At 40.9% G+C, this 12,792-nt stretch overlaps 1 protein-coding gene across 5 annotated transcripts in view; it reads right to left on the bottom strand.

Moving 5' to 3' along the window:
* Nucleotides 1-12,792, bottom strand: part of CPED1 (cadherin like and PC-esterase domain containing 1) — a 269,698-nt gene that overhangs the window by 15,942 nt on the left and 240,964 nt on the right. For all 5 annotated transcript variants that reach the window (XR_003516534.2, XR_003516535.2, XM_027574292.2 and 2 more), the window contains 3 exons: nucleotides 4,574-4,794; nucleotides 4,217-4,318; nucleotides 3,702-3,789 (listed from right to left, as the gene is read on the bottom strand). Coding sequence is in view for 3 of the 5 variants with exons in the window: in XM_027574292.2 (XP_027430093.2) it covers nucleotides 3,702-3,789; nucleotides 4,217-4,318; nucleotides 4,574-4,794 (411 nt within the window). In the remaining 2 variants the exon portion in view is untranslated. The remainder of the gene's footprint in view (nucleotides 1-3,701; nucleotides 3,790-4,216; nucleotides 4,319-4,573; nucleotides 4,795-12,792) is intronic.

The raw sequence follows: 12,792 nt of genomic DNA, 5'->3' as shown, positions 1-12,792 counted from the left end.
AAGATGTGTTGTCAGTTTTTTACTCAAAATATAAGTACAAACATTTATGTATATATAAAATGGCAACACATAAATATCTGGAATGATACACAGTTTGGAACTTTTCCTTCTGTGAAAAGTAATTAGGTTTATTTTCCACAAAGGTTCATTGAAATATTTAAAATTCTCACTTTAAAAGTCAAATTTTGAACATCACAAAGGCTATCTCCATCTATTTAGATTCTTAATCATTTAGTCATTTGAATATTAATTAGTATCTGTTCTGTGCTTAGCTCTGTGCTAAGGGATAATACAAGGATAAATAAATCATGGCCCCTGCTCCTAAGACATTGCATTGTAATAGGAGAAACAGATTTATAAACATTTACTAAGACCTTTATTGGATGTAAATATCCTAGCCTCAGGGCTAGTAGGGAAGAGGGAATAGCTCAGTGGGGCAGGGGGACAGCTAGACAGTGAGGCTTCAGGAAGGAGTTCCAGAGCAGCGTGAGGTTTGCCTGATGGCGGTGGGGCAACAGAGAAGGCAACAGAGAAGGAGCTGTTCAGGGAACAGCAGAAGTGAGTGAAAGCTCCAGCTGCTGCTTCTCAGGATCATATTCTTCCCTCCCTCCCCAACCATGTCCAAAGCAATGATGGTGCTTGGCAGAAAGTCTAATTCAGGTCCACTGTTGATAGGAGGGACCCCTCCACTAACTACTCTAGCTCTGGTATTTCTCATCAACTTGACTAGTACTTTCTCAGACTTTCCCAGACTGACCTGTAGTCTGAGACTTCCTACCTCATCCATCCTTCATCAAACAATTACAGCCAACCACAGTGCCCAGTAGTGCCCAATATATAGTAGGTACTCCAAAAATATTTGGTGCAAGATTGAGTGATATGCATTAGGTGCTGGGGCCTGAAACTCTTCCTGCCTCCTCAGCACCCTTCCCTTTATCCTTTCCAGACATTCTCCCTAATAAACCCCCTTCCTCTGCTAATTCTGTCTGCTGTCGGTTTCTTGGAGAACCTAAACTGACAGAGGAAGGGACCCGCTCTTGCCTTTTCTAAAGGATAAAAATGCTTCTCATTTTTCAGCTGAAAAAGCATATCATGGGGGCGCTTGGGTGGCTCAGTTGGTTAAGTGTCTGCCTTCGGCTCAGGTCATGATCCCAGGGTCCTGGGATTGAGTCCCACATCAGGCTCCTTGCTCAATGGGGAGCCTGCTTCCCCCTCTCCCTCTAGTCTCCCTGCTTGTGCTCTCTTCTCTCTCTGTGTGTGTGTCAAATAAATAAATAAAATCTTTAAAAAAAAAGAAAATGAAAATCACTTGCTTTTGTTGATCCAACTGCAAGGTAAAAGAAGCAGTACAAATATATCTAATTTTCTGTTTTCTCCACTGTGTTAGCATACCTATCTTCAAGAAGAGTGTTCCCCCCCAAATGAAAGTAGTGAATAGAAAAATTCCTAAAGAAGAAATCTAGGGGAAAGGAACATATGTGAATTTGGTTTATGCCATCATGTGAACAATGATGTTCAATATTGTTTGTAGACTTCTTGTCCAGTTACAAGTATTTTCTCAACTTTAATATGTCTAGCTATGAAAGCTATATGGAACTTTACAGTAAGCAGTTTCTAATGAGAGTTTTCTAGAGGAAGGTTGGTTCTCTGGAAAGCAGATTCCTGAGATGGGAATTTGCCTGCAGGAGGCTGACGGGAGAGTGTTTTGGGGATCAACACCCCTAAGGAAGTGATGTAGTTCTAAGAGAGGTTTTTGTGGATCCCCCGGGAGTTCTAGAGCTGGCCTGGTCCCTCCAAGGTGGCTCAAATTAGGGAAAGGGGGCTAAATCTTGGTACTCCTACACTGGCAAGTCAGGCCTGGGCAGCAAAAGGCAATTCCTGGCTAGAGTCAGGTGGGAGTCCTTACTGGGCCACACTCCCAGTGGCCCAGGTAAATGAATGTCTCAGTCTTGAAGAGGTGATCTGGGAGGAGCCAAATCATATGAAGTATCACTCACTCATTCTTGTGTGAGATATTTTTTGAGATTCTACTATGTGCTGAGAGTTGTGTATTGCATTCGGGGTACCAGAGTGAGCAATGCAGCCCTCGCTCCCCAGTCCTTGCTCTCACAGAAATTAGCCTAGCAGGGGAGACAGACAACCAAGGATTGTATCTGTTGAGAGACATAAACAAAGACCCATGGCCCTATTATAGGAGCTCCTGGCAGGAGCAGCCAATGGAGTCTAGTGTGACAATTAAGTCTGCCTAGTGGTAAACTAACACTGGAAGGGTAACTGGAAGTTGTTCAGGTGAAGAGGTGGTGGGCGAGCGGGCTCCACGAAGAGGGAACAGTGACTTCAAAGATCTGGATGTGACTGAGAGCCTGGCATGTTCTATTCTTTCCCCTCCAACTCTCCCCTCCTTTTGTCTTCATTCCATTTGAGAAGACTGATGAGGATCATTAAAGCCACGGTGGGAGGCATACTATTCAACACAGGATCTGGCGCATAAAAGTGTTGTAGAAATGTTTGCTATCTGCTGACATGAATTGATTTTGAGTTTGGAACCTAAATATAAGTAAGGGTCACAAGTACTCCAGTTCCTGCAAGGGGTAAAGTGGGGGTTCAAAGCAGAGTCCTCCAGAAGGAACTGTAACCTTGACTGTAGACTTTAAATAACAGTCAAGGAGATTCAACGCAAAACCATTATCAAAAGAGCTCTCGTTTAATCCCCAACAGCCTCCAACCCTTCAGCTGCCCCAGATGCTAAATACCTCAACTCGTCTTAAGTGACCTTCCCCTCCCCACACTCCCCCTAAGAGGCTGAATTTGGAGACTTGACTTAGGCCACATTCTACCACTTCTCCTGATTTTGCATCAGCGATCTGGCACTGAGGCGGGCAAAGTTTTGAGAAGGCGAGGGGATCGTGTCATCTGTTCCGGGGAAAGCTAAGAGGGCTCAACATAACACACACACACACACACACACACACACACACACACACACACACACACACAGAAATCTCACTCGATTTATACAGTAAATGGACAGCTTCCAGTCTCCCCCGGGGCTCCCTGGAGCAAGCACACAGTCCCTGTGGCCCGTGAACTCTCCTTACTCGAACAAGAGCAGCTGCCTTTCTTTTCTTTTCTGAGACTTCTATTCAGTGCTGAGACCACTTTACTCTTTTCTGTAAGAACTGGTCGGAGGCCTCTAACTCCTCCCATTCCTGAATATCCAAGCAAAGGGAAAACTAATGATACTACTTCAAAGACTTTTTTTTTTTTAAAGCAATCAGTCAGAAATCATCTTCAAAAAAGCCACGCTTTCCCAAAGTACTCATTGATACCAACAAGTTCATTAGTGGTTTCAGCATGAGTCTTTAAAGGTGTATGAAATGTTAGTGGGGTAAGGGGATACTTAAAGATTAATCTTTCTCATCCAGGCCTCAGTTCTTTATTTTTTCATAGCATGGCATCCCCTTTCTTTTCTTATAGCTCAAGGCATTATTCACAACATGTTAATGGGATATGGTCGCCTTATTTCCAGGAATAAGTAAGTATAACTGATTTGAAATCCTAATCCTTAAGTACATTATCTCCTTTGATTTTTATGAACGTGGCTAAATCTTATATAGTGCCTTGTAGGTCCTTTTTCAGACATCAGCAAAGATCCTTATAGGAACCATAAAGTTCATGCAGCCTGGAGGAAATGGGCCTACCTGTGTCAAGAAATGCAATCCATCCACTGGGAGATGAAATCCAATTCCCAAAGTTTTGATGATCACAAGGATATTGAGTAAATTTTCCCTGAGAAATAATCAGAATTCTGAGGTCATAAACTTTGATTACATTTCTTGGTGTTTGTGCTTACATAAACAAATACAATGGAATTCTTTTAGGATGTGATAATTGGCATATAAGACTAAATTCTCATTTTATAGATTTGGTATATTTTAGGGTTTTGGTTTTTCTTTTTTTTTTTTTTTGTAGACAGAGTTTTATGTGTCAGTGGGTGTGTTTTTTACCTGTAGTAAATATAAATGTGGATACCGAAGAGTTCTCTTGTGATTGGATACAAAAAGTATTTTGAAACATTTTAAACTGGACTTCAAGTATGTAGTTCTAAATTACAAGCTGCTCTTTCCATAAAATCTTGATAAAATTGAGTCACCTCAAAGGTGACTTTTCTTTTTCACTTCGAATACTAATGACAATTCTTGTTGCAGAAACTTACCTCTTCAAAACCTTGTGAATAATTTGTAGGTGATTAGAATTGAGCCACTGAACACCACCGACGACCAATACCGTCCGGCCCGTGTTCTCCAGGGGACGGGATCTGAAATCCAGAAAGGAAAACAACACATGTTGCCTTGAAACAGATGCTCAACATTTTCTCAGCAGTGCCTCACATTTCACTGAACCATAGCTAGCATCTGATCACCGGACCTCCTTGTCGTTTCCAACTTGTTTTCATCCATATTACTTGGGATTTAAGCTTTTCAGCACATTTGATGTACAGGGAGCAATTATGGCCCCCAGTAAAATGTCAGTCCATTGTGGCATTACGCCATCCATAATAGTTCCACTGTACCTTTGCAAGAGATGTTCGAGTGCTTTCTCAAACGTTGGTCTCAAGGAAGGGCTTATCCAGAACTGAGGATAGTAGGAATAACTGATCAAAGTCTTCCCACCGTTGATGTTGTGATAGAATTTCATGCCGTGCACCTTCTGCCATTCCTGCAGGGTTTCATTTAGTCTTTCAATCAGATAGTACATTATTCCTCTGTTGGTTGAATCTCCGATGAAAAGAATCTATGAAGTAAAGAAAAAATATTTGCTTTCAAATCCGATGTTTACATGGTGTGAGAGACAATACAAAGTAAGTAATTTGTTGAATACTCCTAAAGGCACAAGGCTAATTCCTTGAAGGAAAGCCCTTTCAGCTGTTAGAAATGACATTCATCATATCCTCCCCCAAACCTGTTCATTTTCCTCTCTTCCATATTCCTCACAATGCTATCAGCCTCTGACTTGCTCACTCATGTTTAAAGCTTCTTGCTTTCTGCTCTCTTGTTTCTCCACCTCCCTTAGGCACTTTGCTTTCCTATCTAACGAGCTTAACAGATTTTATGGATTCAAATAGTCATGAGATATTTTAGTGCTATAAGAATACTTAGAGATTTTTCCAACCTCTTCATTTCATAGATATGAAAACTGGGAATCCACTGAGGTTAGACAGCTCAGTAGAAGTCACACCACTGTTTGAGAAAAGAGCCACAGAACTGGAGCCTGAGTCTCTGAACAGCTATGTCCCAGGGAGCGAACCCCAGCCCCATTGGCCCTGGAAGACTCGTACTTACCCCCTCCTCCATACCCCCCCCCCCCGCGCCGTGAAGCAGCTCTTCTTCAGGCTCCTATCACCCCAGAGCTGTGGGAATGGCTGCCCTCGAAGTCAGGCTATATGCACAGCACTACTGTGAGAAATTTCCCAATGCCTACTTCTGGTCCTCTCACTTTCATGCTCAAAAACCTTACTGGCTGTCCATTTTCTATAGAATCAAGCCCACGTGACTTAGGTTCAGCCAACATTTGCAGAAATTTTATTGCATATCAGACTCTGCTAGGTGGAGATTTCACACGGGGCACCCCATTTTAATCATAATGGTGAGGTTTGAGTCATTATTTCCATTTCACAGACAAGGAATTTGAAGCTCAAGGAGATTGAGGTCATAAATCTAGTAAATGGGGAACGCAGGACTCAAACCTAGGCCCTTTGACTCCAAGTGCAGGGTCAATGGTCCCGTCTTCTCAATGCTTCCCCTTGTGTAAGCAGGTCAGATTCCTACTTTTTCGCTGAACATGATTTGCACTCTCCCGCAACATCTGTTTCCCCTTGTGCTAACCCGCCTGCCTAGCAAGCTCTTCCCTCTACAACCCCACCTGTGTAAACGCTACACAACCTCCAGACCCCAAAGAAACAACCGTCTCTCCCAGTGGGTCTTGTCCAATGCCCCAGCTTGTCCAATGACCTTCTCTATCCTCTGTGATTTCATTACATTTTTAATTTCCATTACAGATTTTATCAAAGACTACATGACATTATGGCTATTTGTGTCTGTGTCTTTTTTCTCATATCACATCTAGAAATATTTGAGGTCAGAGTCAGGGTTAATTTCTAAATTCTAATTTTCCCCATACTACCATGCATACACTTTAAAAATATTTATTGAATTGAAAATCAAAGGGACTTTTGTTAGAGACAATCCTTTTTAATGTCTTTGGACAGGTTTATTTCATTCTTCAGTTTTCTCTCTCTGTGTTGCGATTTCTCTTTCTGTTAGTCATGCACATATTTTTCTCTGATTTTAACAGCAGTCATTGCTGTCATTTCTCAGGACTACTGCATTTGTCCATACACAGCAAAGTGAGTGAGAATCTGCAAATTTCATTCTTCCATCGTAAATGTAGTCTATTAGCTGTGTGAAGAAATCCCCAAGCATCTCCGATTTGCCCTCAGATCAAACACCCAAAGCGTCGTCAAGCTAAACTGAAAAATTTAAGATGTCAAGGCCCCAGTCACTGATCCTCTCAGTCAAGTTCCATTTGGGGCAATAAAATTCCAGTATGATAAAATAATTTGTGAAATCACTTGAAATTCTTCTCACTGGATGTAGCCTGTATAACGATTTGTTTTTCTGGTCTAGATTTCTGATTTTTAAAAGTGAAATTTAAATCATCTGGAAAGCTCTTAATTTCAGATACTAGTAATTACCCAGCTCCATCTGTACTAGTTTGCTGGGGCTGCCATGACAAAGTACCACACACTGGGTGGCTTATCCAACAGAAATTAATTTTCTCATGATTCTGGAGGCCAGAAGTCCACGATCAAGGTATTTGCATGGTTGAACTCTTCTGAGGGCCTTTCTCCTTGTCCTGTCGATGGTCAACTTCCCTCCGTGTGTTCACATGGTCTTTCCTCTGTGTGCCTCTGTGTCCTAATCTCCTTTTCTTGTGAGGACACCAGTCACACTGGATTAGAGCCCGCCCATAAGACCTGATTTCACCCTCATTACCTCTTTTAAAGGCTCTACCTGCAAACACAGTCACATTCTGAGGTGTTGGGAGTTAGGACCTCAGTGTCTGAATTTGGCTGGGTGGGAACACATTTCAGCTCTTAACACCGGTAAAAGACCTTTAAGATCAGCTCTTAAACTAAAGTGTCACTACAGGTTTTCCGACAGGTTCTTTTCATTACGGTGTGGAGATGCAATCCCTTCTAGGGTATCTCCTGGCAGCCAGTAAGATCACTGGGGGGGTCTGTATTGTGGTCTGCAGGGAGAGATCCAGGGGTTTAGGAAAATCAAAGTAGCTGCATGTTACTGAGAGAAAAACATTTTGAGATATTTGTTCTTTTCTGTGGGGTGATACAAAGATGCAGCCCACAGAAAATGTCAGAGGCAAAAAGAATTACATGTCAGAATTCTTAGGTACAGTAATTTATTACCTAGACAATCTTAGATAAATTATGACTGCCCCAAAGCTTCCTTCTCTTATGTGTAAAATGGGGGAATATAACAGCACCACCTTAGAGAACGTCAGGGAGATGTTCATACCTGTCTTGTTCCTGGCGCACGGTAAGCTCCCAGTGTGAGCTAGCATGAAGACACAGCGAAGTGTAGTGTTTGTGAAGGCATCCAGTGGGCCTTGCAGTGCATTGCTAGGCACTTTAAATTCATTAACTTGTTTAGAAGAAACGCCAGAGAAGATGGGGAATGTCTCAGTCACAGCGCTTGCCCTACGAACCCTGCTGCAGATCCCCAGCAGGACTCACAGGGCTGCTGGTGAAACTGGAGCTCTGGATGGAGAACCAGAAGAGAGATTCCACCCTGAGCAAACCGACACTCTCAGAACCACCTCTCGCCTCTCCATCCCTGACTAGTGACCAACAAGACCTGCAGGGATGGGAGAAGGAAGCCTCATCACCAACATGTGCAAGATGAGTGCTAAATTGCAAATAACGAGGTAGCATTTTTCAAGTCTAGCAGACAGGACTCTGAGAAGAATATTTCCTAAAGAATTGTTTTCTCCCGATGCCTTTCTATTCATGAAAGAGAGAGATGATACATTGTAACTAAAATGAAAATGCAGTTGTGATTTTAAGATGGCCTGTTCTGTAGGGGAGCAGTTTTTGTAAGAGGCTGATGGATATTCTTAACTAAAAGATTTCTAACTTCAAAAGATTAGTTCTTTTAAGTGCACATACACAATTTAAAAGTAACATCAGGAAATAGAGTGGGTTTCCCCCCCAGCCCCAGTTACATGGCTAATAGTCCATCTTTATATCTTTTAGATCATTCAATTTGGGGAATTTTCAAAAAGGAAATTTGTACATTATTTGTTTTAAAGGTCAGCTTTAAAAGGCCTAAATTTCCATAACAAATATCCATAACTGGCCATAGAATTTGTAAGTAATTCTTCTCTCCTGTGAATATTATTGCCCTACACTAGCATGCACAGGTGCTGGCTGGCATAGGCAATTAATGAAAAAAAAAACCTGTGATCATTAAGTACAAATAACCAGTAAGCAATTATAAAAACAACCAATGTCAGCAATAAAACATCAAAATAACTAGTTTTTCCCCCTACCAAAATAGCAAAGATTTTGAAAGCCCCTACAGTCTTATGGAGCTCAGGGACATGAACTCTCTCATATACGATTGTGTGAGAGCTATGAGGGAGAGGTTTTATCTTCTTTCTTTTCAACTGTTGAATCCCAAGTTCCAGAATAGTGCCTGGCATAAGAGTTGGTTCTCATGTGTTAAATGGTTGAATGGAAAGTTTGCTGTCGTGTGTAAATTGGCAGATTTTAAGGAATTCCCCTTCTAGGAAATATTTAAGGATGTCCATTACAATATATTTTAAAAGCCAAATACATTGGAAGCAGTGCAAGTATCTACCAGATTCCTTATATTAAGGTATAATCATCCACTTGAATTTTTTTTCATCTTTTAACAATGATACTATAATATGGATACACTGTGATGGGGAAGATTTCAGTTAGCTTTTATGAAAAGCTCATTGCAATCAGAATATAAGTAACGATGGCACGTTTGTGAAAGTAAAGCATGTGGATGTGTAGAAGGGGTCGTGGAAAGTTACCCATGGTTATTTTGAAGGGGAGGATATGACAGTTTATTCTCTTTCCCAAAATGAACGTATATTGGCTTTTTCCGACAATAATCAAAAACCCCACAAAAGCAGCTGCCGTGACAGCAATAACAGTAAGTCCGTTTTGTTTAAAAATGCTTTGAAAATTCACATTAAAAATAATCAGCTTAAACAAATTTTAGTTCAACTTTTGTGAAACAATGGCTTAAGGGTCGGTTCAATTAGCCCATCACGGGAATCATGTGACTCCTATTTCGGACCGCAGTGCAACTTTATCCCAAAGACTGAATGGCATTTTCCCATGCAGCATCTTCTCTGGTCCTTTGGTGCAAGAGGGGAGCCTGCTTCCATCCAGGTGGGCCCTGGAGAGTAGCAGGAGCTTCTGGGCCTGGATGTGTCCTGGGAGGCTGGACCTCAACTCATCAGTGGGAGACAGAGATGTGGTTAGGGGAGTTTTGTATCTGTTCTATTCCCGAGACTTGGCAGGCAGTATGTCATTGAGAAGTTCACAGGGGCTGGCGTATTTCCTACTCTTTTTCATACCACCGTGGACCAGAGGACCTAGAAGCATATCATGTTCCTAGGCTCTATTAAAGCTTGGGGCTTATTAAAAAGTCACCTTATTAAAAGCACATGAAATCGTTTAATTATCTTTGTTTTCATTTCTTAGTATCATATGGTCCCTGTATTAGGTGGGGTAGGCTATGTGCTATAACAAATAGAGCTCCGAGAAGTATAATGGCCTACACGCAATGGAAGTTTATTTCTCCCTTGGGAAAACAGTCCAAGTGGTTCCAGGCAGGTGTATGTGTGGAGTGGGGGCAGGGTCCCTGGATGGTTAGACTGTGCCTATTTCAATGATGGTTTCGAAGAGCTTTGCAGGCATTGATATTCAGCTGAGGGAAGGAGTAAGGAGCTGCCAGGTTGTCTGTGGGCCCACCTTAGCAGCTGGGCACATCCCTGCTGCTCACACATTCCACTGGTTAGAACTCCGTCATAGGGCAGCACCTAATTTCAAGGGAGACTGAGATAGGTAGTCAAGCTACATTTGCCAGGAAGAGGAGGAAATGGGTCTGATGAACACTTAGCTAGCCTTTACACATTCTCCTACATGCTGTCTTTCTGGGGAAAAATCTAAACTCTAAATGCAGATTTTTCCACATATGATTTAGTGAAAGTATGAAACGGCTAAATTTATAATCCACATGATGCACAGAAAGACTTCTTTGAAAAATCAGTCCTTGAGACATATAACAGCAAGAAGTATTGCTAGTATTAATATTAGTATTAGTATAAGTATTAGTGAAAATGCAACCAAGATTGGGAATTTTTGACTGAAATATAAAAGTAAAATGATTTTCATTCCATTCATCATGAATGAAAGGAACTAAGAATGGTGATACTTAAACATGCAAATATTGTACTTTATTACCTCCTTTCTGCAGAGTCATCAAAAAGTAACAAGGACCTAGGTAGCAAAGCAAGTTATAAAGAAATGAAAAGAGAAGCACTGGGGGCTATCTTGGTTGAATCAATATAAAGGCAGTAAAATGTCTGGAGCCTGTTAGCTTCTCAGATTCTCCTGATCTGATGAGGCTAAAAAAGAATTGGGTATGTGTAGAATTAATAGGCCAGGAAAAAACCCTTGATTTTCAATAATTTCCCTCCTTCCTCTCTTTCCTCTTGCATAGGTTCTATCTTCAGTATTCACTGAAATAGGGATATTTCTTCAGAACCAACAAAATGCATGTAGATGCCAAGACAGGACTCAGTCCAGCTTACAGGAATCCACTGAAACCTTCCAGGAGGGGAAATTATATAGGCATGCCATAGAAGCTACTTGTCCATTAATCTAGGCAATGCCTGCTTACTGGAGTGCTCTCTCGTAGGTAAATAAGGAAATAACAGTGAGGTAAAGGGGTGTTTTACTCATTACCTCTAGTCCAGGGCCAACCTTAGCCCATCTATTTAGAAAGCTCCATAGTGATTCTGATGAGCCCTGTGATAGGGCACCACTGTTCTCATAAGATAAATGTTCATTTCTAAATGAAGCAAGGGGTCGTTCAGTCCTAACAGGAAGCTAAGACTGATCAGATGGCTAATGATAATTAGGGCATGATGAAAATCTAGCTCAGCAAAGCATCTCTTTGTGAAATATAATATGGTTACAATGAATGTTTTCCAATGATGCATTTTGATTAAATCAGCTATAGATAACCAACCAAATTGCTCTTTGGAATCAAGAACAAATGTAAACTGCCATTTAGGCAAATCACCCTCAAATACATGAAATTTGGCCCAAAGGGGAAACAAACAACTAAACTCTATCACCTAGACATAGATCTTGTAGCTGCATGGAACAAAATTATTTATCCATATTGCCATTCTATCTGGGCTGTGGGCGTTATGGATAAGCCATCCTTTCCTGGGGAGAGTGAGGTGATTTCCTTCCCTTTTATCCTTCCCTTCATATTGAAACTGACAAGCAACAATGAATTGTGTAACTGCAATAGAACTCACATATTAGAACATATTATTATAAATTAGCCACACTTCAAAAATTTAAACACCTTGAATCCAAGACACTACTTAACTTGCAAAGGTTACTTAAAGATGTAAGTTCCATTTCCTGTTTTAACAGCTGAGTTTAAGTACTTTCAGTAAATACTGCCTTATTATATTTTCCTTCCTTAATTGCACTCTTCTCTCAGATACTGTTTTAAATTCTGAGCTATGTTTTCAACTGACAAACAAAATAAGGGCTTGCTTAATTCAGTTTGGTCAGGCTCCTAAATTTTTTCTGTTGTAAATTTGATTATCATATTTCTAAACTATATCCTATAAATTTCGCACTGTGATTACAAAGTTATGCTCTGATAAATTTTTGTGGATGTTCCGTTCAGAGCTTGTTAAGTAAGAAGTGGGTATCTATTTAGAGAAATGTGTGAGAGTATAATTGAAAACATAGCTTGTATTATTCAATTGATTTTGCTTTGACTCAACACGGTTACACAACATAAAACCTATACATATCTGTGAAATAACTCATACTTGGGTAAGGTGAGGGTTTAAAAGGAGCCCCACATTTACCTGCCCTTCATACACAAATAAGTGTGACATCGAAATGGGCTACAAGTGCTTGAAGGAGAAATCTTGTTCCGTGTTTCCTCCAGAGACCAGCCTCCTGTTCGCATCACTGTAGCGAAGGCAAATGACTGAGTCTAGAAAGTAACAGTACTGCTCACACGCCACTAAGCACAGTGGGGTTCCTGGTCAAAGTTACTGGAAACTTGAACCCCTTTTTAAGTCTCAACTGATTTGTGCCTTGCTCTGTCCTCACAGGTGGGCATGTATTTCCAAGTATAGCCTTGCATTCATTAGTGTAGAACGGTAGTAAAAAGATGTATAAGGTCATAATAACAACATAAGGAAATTCAGTTGAGGGAAATGACCACTTGGAGATTCTAAAGAAAGCAGAATGCTAGAAGGCCTAACTTTCCAATCATTCTCACCAGCCCCGTCAAATTCTATTGCATTTAAATCTGGTTCTTTGGAGGAAGATAATTCTGTTTAATGCAGTCCCAAAAGCTGAAGCTTGCCTTGATTAGGATTTAAAATAAAGTTCTGTTTATTTTGTGGCAC

This window comes from Zalophus californianus, chromosome 12, assembly GCF_009762305.2.
Source record: "Zalophus californianus isolate mZalCal1 chromosome 12, mZalCal1.pri.v2, whole genome shotgun sequence".
NCBI classification, from domain to species: Eukaryota; Metazoa; Chordata; class Mammalia; order Carnivora; family Otariidae; genus Zalophus; species Zalophus californianus.
Note: the sequence above shows the minus strand (reverse complement) of the source record. Positions and strands in the feature narration are given on the sequence as shown.